Here is a 9,821-nt window from a genome sequence, read left to right as displayed (position 1 = left end):
AAAAGTGAAGGTGGGACTGGCTCTTTAAACAGCGAAGAGCAATGATTACCAACAAATCTTCCCAAATGCTACATGTTATTTCCCAAGAAGGCCCTACTTTGCATTACACATAAATAACTTAGGCGTATTTTCCTCTTTAAATATATAACATAAAAATAACAAATCTCTTATTTTTAAAAATGAAATTTGAATAAAAAATTGCTTTGAGACTGAAACGGCATACTTCCCGTTTCTCCCACAGCAATTTACCAACAGCCAGGTTGTGAACCCCAGAAAATAGGGGTCTGTGGTTGGAAATGCTGCCACAGCCTCACCTCACGCTGCTGTAGTCCATCATGGCATAGAGACGAGCAGATGCCTTTGCACACAGGTTGCCAGAAATCCTACAGCCTATGTGCTCAGTCTGCTGTAAGATGGTAAACTGATTTAAATTGCCAAATTAAAAAAAAAACAAAAAACAACCCAAAACACAAACCAGAAACTTGTGCTTCTAGAACGCCCTGACCCTGTTTGCAGAGAACTTCCCCTTGTCACCGACTTTGGCATCCCTTTGCCTTCCTTACTGCATGCCTGTTGACTCATTCTGTGGCTGAAGTGTTAGCGTGTATGCTGTGTTAAATGTATATAGTAAAGAAAACTCTCAAAAGAATTGGATTTCTGCAAACTGGATTGGTAGATTTTCTTCATCTGAATTATTTCTTTTTGTAGGGTCTAGTGCTACTTAGGTTGAACCCAATGGGAAAAGTCCCACTGAAGCCAGTAATGTAGAAGTTCAAAGATCGCTCCAGCCAACCTCTTTGTGATTCCCTCTCTCACAAAAATTTTTAAAACGTGCCCATTATCAGCAACTGCCAATGTTAAAATTTACTCTTTTTTTTAAATACAAACAACACTTACCACAAAAATACGAAGGGAAAAGCCATCAACTTGTTTGCAGGTTATTACCTATTTGTATGGCACAAAAGAAAAAATCATTTACAGTTACAAACTGTACATAGTATTCAGTGGGGGACTATATTTGTGGTTTAGAGTAAAAAAAGGATTGCTTCAGTGGTCATTAAAATAATCATTGATGAGATCTAAGACTTTAAAATCAAGAAAGTGTGATAATTTGGCTACAGAGACAATCATTGTAATATGTCTAGCACAGAGGTTTGGATAGTAGAAAGGTGAGTAGAGGGATCTGGGGAAGGAAAGACACCGTCATGCAGAACAGCGCTAGTTCTTGCTCAGTATACTCTTCAGGCTTCTCTCCACTGCTTCATCTAATTCTTCTTCCAGCTCTTCCTTCTTGGACATGGCCAGTTTGGACTGGTAATCTTTTACTATTTGGTCTATATATGGGGCACTCTGAGTCCCGTGCAGCATCAGTGTCCACTCCTTCAGCACACCCCGCTGCGGCAGACTGCCGACAAACCCAATCTCTAGAGCCCAGGTGCCTCGGGGGTCTTCTCCCCAGGTGTGTGTGGTCATGAAAGGCCATTTGTCAAAACCCACCTTGGAGTCGTCATCCCTTGGACGCCGGCTCAGTAAAATGGACTTTGTTCCCATTGGCGAGGTCATGTTGATGTTGAGGTCTCCTCGCCGAGTTGAATTCACAGTTATCACTGCCTGGACATGTTCAAGGTATCGGACAAAGTTTTCCTTCCCCTCACAAGCATCAGTTGTAAGTGTGAGGACTAGCTTGCCACTTGGTGGTATCTTTCTGCAGGTCAAAAGATAATTAAGCAAATTAAAAGTATATACACAGCAGAACGAGGCTCATTCTAAAATTACTGGGTTTTGGTGCCTCACAGAAAAACCTCCACTATTTGCCCTGTTAATACTTGGAAAAGTAAGGAAATCATAGTTGCACACGTAGACAGAAAGAGAACATTATACTTTTAGAACATGATATCAAAACCTTAATTTGAAAATACAATATGAAATGTACACCTGCACAAAGAGAGAAGGAATACAATTAAGTAGTACATACTGCTATTTAAGAAATATTAATATATATTTAATAGCTGCTTTAACTTATAATTCCTATATTGGGTAATTGCATAATAAAGTGTATTCAGTAGAAGAACCGTGAGCAGTCAGTTGTGTCAGACAGTCACCTCAGAAGACTGCAGCAAATGGATGCCTGGAGTCAGACGAGCCAGTTGCACAGAATTTCAGTGCAGTCACATTCAAGCCTACATCCCTTTTCTGATTTGGAAACCAGCACAAACATGGGATCCCAGTTTTAGCTGATTTGAAAAATATTTTTCCATTAAAATTGCTATCCTTGAACTGCTCCGTACAGGAGTGCGCACATGGAGGAAAGAAGTTGCACCTGTTTACTGAGCTGCCAAAGTGCTGCACCTTGAAGTCACAAGTTTCTTGGTGATGGTAACTCTGTCCTTTGAAAGCAAACTCACAGTTAACTGAAGGACATTAGCCCCCAGCATTACCAGGAAGCCAGACCTGCGGATGGAACACAGGCACAGTCCTGTGCAAGGTGCATCCCCGCTCTGGCAGAGGAGGCCAGGAGCCACTGCGCACTGTGCAGTCCCACTCCGGATCCCAGCGCAGGGTCAGGGGCACTGGGGTCTGACCTGGAAGAGTGCCCTGAGGCTGCCGAGCACCTGCTAAACCCCTCGGGTCAGGATGCAAGTGGCAATTAACTAGTTGACTCAGAAACTGGCTGTCAAACTACACTAGAAGTGTAAACAAAAGTCTCTGTGTCTTCACTGTCAGCGAGCTGTAAGCAGTGTGACACTTTCCTCTGTCTAAAATAAATACTTGAAAGAAAAGAACTACAGCAATCATGGAAAGAGCCTGACATGAAAGGAGCAGAAGAGAAGATGGGTTTTCCACACCCTCATAGTGTACTGCTGCCCAATTGATGTGTGTGTGTGTGTATATATATATACACATACATATAAAAAAATATATTCACTTTTGTGTGAAGTGTAGTACCTGGTTAGAGATGAGCAGGGGGAGCTAACTGCTCTCTAGAAGCACAGTTCCTGTTCCTCAGCTGATGGACCATGATGTCCTACATCATTTTTCTCTCTCCCTGGACCAGCTGGATTGAGACTTGTCCATTTTTTTTTCTTTTTGCTGATACAACAATCCCTATTCAGGGAGAGCTCCCATTGCTAAGAAGTGTTTCTACATGCAGCAGAGAAATGCTGCACTTTAAATACTGGTTGCTTTCAGCACACTGTATATTCTAGGCTGTCAATTCTATCCTGGCCTGTTTCTGCTCATTGACAATGCTCCTGTGGTACACACTTCTGTATCAACTACTCACCTACCTGAATATATCTTGAATATGTATTTTATATCTATAAATATCTATATCTATAGAAACATATAGAATATATATACAGAAAATGTTGCTTCAGGAAGGCCAAACTGGAAAAATACAGGGGGACACCCATACAGACTGCACACTGTGCCCCACTGCAGGAGAGCTGGAGACTTGAGGCTGTGACTGACTTGGCTGAAATAACTTGGCTGCTATTGTACGCTTTTAAGATCTCTTCTTTACAAATCTGTGTGCTATAAGCACAAGGCCTGTTCTGGGTGCTGCTCTCAAAAGACACCAACACAAGGCAATGTGTTTCTCAACGCTGCAGCCTGTCAGGCAACGACAGCTATAGGGAAGCTTTACTGCACTGCCAGATCCCTGGGCTGGAGGAAATCCACCATTACCTCTGCTTTTCTATCCATTCACCAGCAGAAAAAGGACAGGGAAGAAAAAAAAAAAAAGAAAAAAAAAAAGGGCAGAAGGAGACAACGCTACTGCCTAGCACTCGCCCAACTATGGCTCAGTCTGTTGCCAGACTACCTCTACCACATTGTCTAATGCACGGAGCCAAGCCTACAGAAAGAAATTTTGTCTCTTCCTCTAGGATGATCCCCATTTCAACAAATGGGGCTGCACAAAGATAAATGAGATTATTTTTCTGCATTTAAATTATGAATGAACTAGAGATAGCTCAAAATTAGCTTCAGCACTCTCTCATTAGTTTCCTACCTGTGAGCATGCATAGACCAGATAAATTAAACTCAGATTTCAGCTGTAGAACCTTGGATCCTCCAAATCCAAACCCATCTGGAGGCTGGGAACAAACTCGTTTCCTGGCTGAGTTTTGTGCCAGGGCAGCATATTGGTTTGCTTTCTTTTTTCCCATAGAATAGTGATGCCTTCAAAAATGCCACTGAAAAGTCAAATTTCAAATGGTATAGACATAAATTGGCCCTTATTAGATTAGTATTTCAAATAATTGCATTGAACTATAGCTGTTGCTGTCAATTAGTATGAATTCATTCACTTGTTGACTCATTCACTTTAGCACATGAAGGTAAATCAGAAAATAATATGACTACCTAGGCTGCAATTAGAGATTTGAAGAACATAAACCAAACACAATTAAATGCTGTAGTTTTCAAACTGAATCACTGGTACCTCTAGATGATTGTTTCAGTCTTCTGGAGATAAAACTGTCTGCTGGAATATGTCACAAGGAGGTATGACCTGGCTGACAGATATTTCATGTGTCTGCAGTTTATGTAATTCTCAGTGCCAGCCTCCCAGATTTTCACTTCTGCACAGGCTGTTTATTCACAGAAACTTTGGCACAAACATACCTGTAAGTACTCAAGAGGAATGGATGTTGCTATTCACGCTGCTAGCACTAGCAATGATGATACAAATGAGCTGCAGAATGTACTCCTCCAGCAAACCAGGAACTGAAAGATCATGTACTTTATTTTATCAGCTTACTGAAATAGTTGGAATGCTACTCGTAATGTTAGTCTTTCTTAGAAAAATATTTTAATTATGTTTTTTTGACTATGTCTTTGTCAACACATTTGCATGTTTGTGGTCTCCTAAACGCTTGTAAAAAGCCAAACACACATACCAGACTATTGACTTACTCAGGTTCCTGTATTGACCCTCCAACACAATGGAATCTCTCAGGAACAGTCTTCCAGTCTTTTGCCATCTTAACCATTGCTCCTGCATCTAGGACCCCGTAGCCAAACAAATGGTTGAATTCCAGCCCAACACCATTTCTGCGCCATTGATGAACCTCATCGTGAAGCTGGTTCCTCTTGGAGGTGAGCACTGTCAGATGCTGCATGTCTCTCCAGGTCAGATCCAAGCTGTGGAAGAGCAACATGAAAAACAAACAGTACAGTATTTCCAAGCAGATATTAATGAAAGACAGCGTGTTTGAGTAAACCTTTTAGTAAAATTTGCTTTTATTAATCACACAGAAATTCTGCCTATACACATATCAACAACAAACCTTCTGCTGATTTCAGTAAAAAGGAGGAAAGGTTTTAATTGTTTAGTACTTTCCCAAAATATATTCCCCAAAATCGCAAAATAATTTCTGATTGTTTCCCTGTTACTGAAAACAACTGCTTTTAACTACACATTATAGATCTAGCATGCAATTTTCAAACTAGTAAAATGGGTAGGATATTACACCAGATCCTGAAAGAAACGCAAAAACAAAAGGATGATGACAGAATTTCATCTAGCCTTCCTGTGAAATCTTGTCCTCTTTTCCTTGCCTGCTCCTCCTGCTTTTCCCATGGACCTTCCAAGATTCACCTAGAGAAGCTCCAGCCTGATGAAGCTGATGAGCTGCAACAATCAAGGTGTTAAAGTAATTTCAGTATTCTGTGAATATGGGTATGTGGGCTGTGGATGGCTGTAGGTTTGCATTATAAGGTATGGTAGAGGTTTGTCACTAGCATGGATGGATGCAGTCAAGTAACATTTGTCCAGATTCAATGATCATTTTACATCATCAGCTCTTGTTTCTAGATTTGCAGTGATTATGATAACAGGAAGGGCACTTAGAAGTTATTATTCTGGAAGCTTTAGAACTGGAACTGACATTCTAATTGTACATAACTAAAGCTATTCCAGTTGTTTTATGATGAACTCTTTCAACATTACAATATGTCTGATTCAAGCCATCAGCCTAAAAGGATCCACTTTTCAGCTTTCTGTGCCCCAAGTACTAAGCATGTGTGCATGCTGAATGTACTCCAGAATAGCCACTTACTGTAATTTTTCCAAGGTGACACAAGATAGCTGAAAACCAGATATCACTTGCATCATTCTTACTGAAACCTTTTAAGAGCTGCACATATCTTAAAACCATTCAATTTCACACATTGGTCTGTTTTTAGAGACATGTCAGACATTTATGGTATATGAGCTGAGAGACATCTGGCAGGCAGCAGTCGGCAGCATGGGAAATTGTTAGCCATTCCGGTAAAGGCCAGTGTCACTCATCCAGGGTTGTTCTGCACACTGAAATGGAGGTTTAATAGAGCCAGCCTGGAAGGAGATAGGAGACACAGTTCCTTCTATCTCACTCCGCACTCCTCACTGCCCACCCCCAACTTCTCAGCAAAGGCTAGAAACCCAATTGCAAACCAGGGGTATTAGTCTAATTTCTACTACAGATAGTTTGGCAAGAGTAATTCCAGTCTTCATGGATAGCCCAAATGAAGAGGAATGGTGATTAGTAACCTGACATACTAAGGTTGTAGTCCCGGTTAAACATGCAGTGGTCACAAAATTGATTAAACCTTTACATTTTTATAGCCATAATTAATTATTACATTGTGGCTGTCCCACTGAATTAATTTGATAGTAGAAGGATTGATCCTCCAAAGTTAAACATTTGGCATGTGTGTTTTACGTGTATAAAACCTCAAAAACGAGACTCAGCCCAAGTCATGCTCTGAGCACAACAATCATTGCTCTGCTAATGACAGAAACTTTGTCTCCTCTGCCAAATCTTCATTATTCTGCATACTGTTGAAGAAAACTATCTACATAGTGCTCGCTTCATGCTGTGGTTACAGCAACTGATGCTGTATACCTGAGCAAATGTCTCACTTCATAAAAAAATTTAACACAAAGTAAAAAGATGATATAGGTTACTGTAAGGAAAACTCTTCCTAATCATTAGAGAAGATAATGAAGCAAGATATACAAGAGGTCTCCAATGTCATGAATAGCATGGAGATGGTAAATAGACAATGAATACTTATTCCTTCACATAACAGCAATTATGTAGCACAGAGGCAGATTACCAGCAATGGGTTAAGAAAATAAAAGGGAACATTCCTCGCCACCACTGCCAAAAACTATTATTACTGTGGAACTGATTTGCCACTGGATGATAGAGATGCCAAATACAGGCAAGTTGAGAAAGAGTTAGACAAATTCAAGGAAGATAAATTTGCCTGTGGCTATTAAACAGGACTGGCTGACTGCTGTGTCTCTAAACCACTGACTGCCAAAGCTGTTGTTAAAAGATTGCTCTGAATCACCATTTACTGTACTCTCCCCTAAGCATCTGCCATTGCAGACAGTATGTGGCACAAGACGAACTCCTGTCTGATACTATAGGTTTGTTCTTATGTTTTTATAGACTGGGCATTCCCCACTGGATTGTGGAGAAATGAAATAATCTCTCCCTCCAAACAGTGCTGGAGAAGACAAACCCCCAAAAGCAGTGGATGGAGAGGACACAGAGAATGAGTCAGCCAAAATGTTATCTGCTATATGGCTTTGGCAGGACTGTCGCTCCATCTGCAAGCCACCAGACACGTCACTAGTGTAGCAGGCAGCCTGTTAGCTGCTCGTTCCAGCCCCTTGACAGAGACAGCCAACTCGTATGATGAACAACATTAAACAAGCCACAGGCCCTCTCCTCCCTAGAGCTCACAAGGAATTTCTCAACAGCATACTTAGCCTCCAGGGCCAAGGCAAACACTCCGGCTGCTTCAGGGGCAGCTGCAGACGTTCCTGAGTGACGCAGGGTGCAGTTGCCATATAAATCCGTTGTAGCCTGCAATGATATTAGACGTAATTAATGAAACCAGCTAGTCCATTTTCCTCGCAGCTACAGACTCAGAAAAATACAGAAAGTAGAGTTTGTGCCATTGCTCTTTCGTGTACTTGCATGTTTATTCCTAGGATCTTGTCTTCTTTGGAATAGTGTATCAATTTAAAAACACAGTGATACATAGTTACAGAAGGTGTGAATGCAAGAATAAATTATGATGTAAGAAAACAATGTTCGTTACCACTTAGAAGTCATAAACTCATATGGATGTAATTTATTTCCTACAAACACAGTCTAAACAAAGGCCTTAAATTCTCTTGCGATTATCAGAAGGATTTGAAACTAGAATTGTTAGTGGTATTGAGCTTTCTAACATTTGTGTAACTCCAGAACCAACAGCAGTACTAGGCTGCAATCTTCTATGCAGACTAGTCACTAGAAGAGATTAGAAGGAAACCTGAGAAGTACATTTTATGGTGATAATTACAAAGGTGCCACAGATCATCATGGCTGGTACCAGCACAGAGCTGATATCAAGACAGAAACCAGTATTTTTCCATCCACTACTGCACAGGGGCATTTAGGATGCTACAATGCATCTTTGGGTTTGAAACAGAGCCAAGGAAAATGTATAGGGGCTTTTGGCAAAAACTGACATTGAGTTATTACACCTGAACTTTCCACTCTGTGAACTAGACTATATCCTGGCTAGTCTGAAGGTGCTGAAGAGCAGCAATCAGTACATGGGAAGAGAATCCCAGTTACACTTGAACAGAAACTCCGTATTTTCCAGTTGTAGGTACAGTCCTGTGGGAGACTTGAGTATGATGCTCCACGCTGCTCAGTATGAGACCGACAGTGATCTGAACCCCCACATGTCCCCTGGAGGTGCCTGAATGCCCTTCTGTTCTGTGCAGCTTCTAGTACAGCAGAAGTCTGGCTCATGACTGCTCTGCCAGTACAAGTAAGTATGAGCTCAGATGTTGACATTTTTCATTTAGATTTTTACAGAGACCTTTTATAACACTGTCCTCTGGAAAGAGTGCAATTTAACTTCTAAATCTGGTTTCTGATAAAAGCAAGCACCAACCATGAAATTCTAAGAGGTAGAAGATCATTGCCGTTCTCAATATTAATCCCACATCTCCTCAGCTGACAGTTTTGGCACGATCACATACTGCAGATGAGAAAATATCCATCTCAACAAAGGACCATCTGCTGCTCCAAAGCAGAGTTCTAACAGGTCGTGGGAGTGTACAAAGCAGCAACAGGACAATAATATCTGGACTCACCACACCAGCCTCTGGATTTCTCTTTCTCCCATTACTAAAAGTAGAGGCTAAGGTTGAAGAACAGCTTTCATCATATAGAGCGGTCCGTCCATCATTTATAGCTGAATTAATGGAGATTGTCCACATGCTTGATGCATAACCGTCACAGTTACAGTCATCATAGCTGCCCCCATCTCCAGAGGCCCAGACGTAGATACTTCCTTTGCCGCCTCGGCCCTGGGAAAGGAAGAAATTGACCCTCTTGGTTTAAACTGCAAACAGGAGATAGCAGCTACTTTAAACTGCACATCTTAATTTTAAAGCTAGGCATCTACAAAGGAGAAAACTGGTCCAAACAAAATACACATCAAACTTAAGCTGAAATAACACGGACTTCTGCAGGTTATTAAATCTGATTAACTGAAAGCCACAGCCAGTTCTGCAACCTTATGTGCACAGAACACTTTCATTTATCTCCTGTTTTGCTTGAAGCCCTGAAGGCTCCTGTGCCAGATGCTAAGACATTTCATGGATTCATTAGTGTTTATGTCAAGGTCTGAGTACTACGAGGAAAGCATTATTTTAAAAGGGATATATAGGTCATCTCACACACTGGGTTTCTAAGATCCAATTAGGTTCATGCAATGGCTAAAAAACTCTGTAAAACTGGCACCTTTTTCTCTCAATA

General features: G+C 41.1%; 1 protein-coding gene across 1 annotated transcript; it reads right to left on the bottom strand.

Annotated features, from left to right (window-relative positions):
- Nucleotides 1–880: 880 nt before the first annotated feature.
- On the bottom strand, nt 881–9,394 carry PCSK2 (proprotein convertase subtilisin/kexin type 2; the record flags this gene model as incomplete). Its single annotated transcript, XM_010076498.1, has 4 exons — nt 881–1,705; nt 4,918–5,145; nt 7,765–7,865; nt 9,155–9,394. Coding segments are annotated over 4 exons (1,056 nt in total), but the record flags the coding sequence as incomplete, so codon positions are not given.
- Nucleotides 9,395–9,821: the final 427 nt, after the last annotated feature.

This window comes from Pterocles gutturalis, unplaced genomic scaffold (genome assembly GCF_000699245.1).
Source record: "Pterocles gutturalis isolate BGI_N339 unplaced genomic scaffold, ASM69924v1 scaffold34403, whole genome shotgun sequence".
In the NCBI taxonomy this organism is placed as follows: domain Eukaryota; kingdom Metazoa; phylum Chordata; class Aves; order Pterocliformes; family Pteroclidae; genus Pterocles; species Pterocles gutturalis.
Note: the sequence above shows the minus strand (reverse complement) of the source record. Positions and strands in the feature narration are given on the sequence as shown.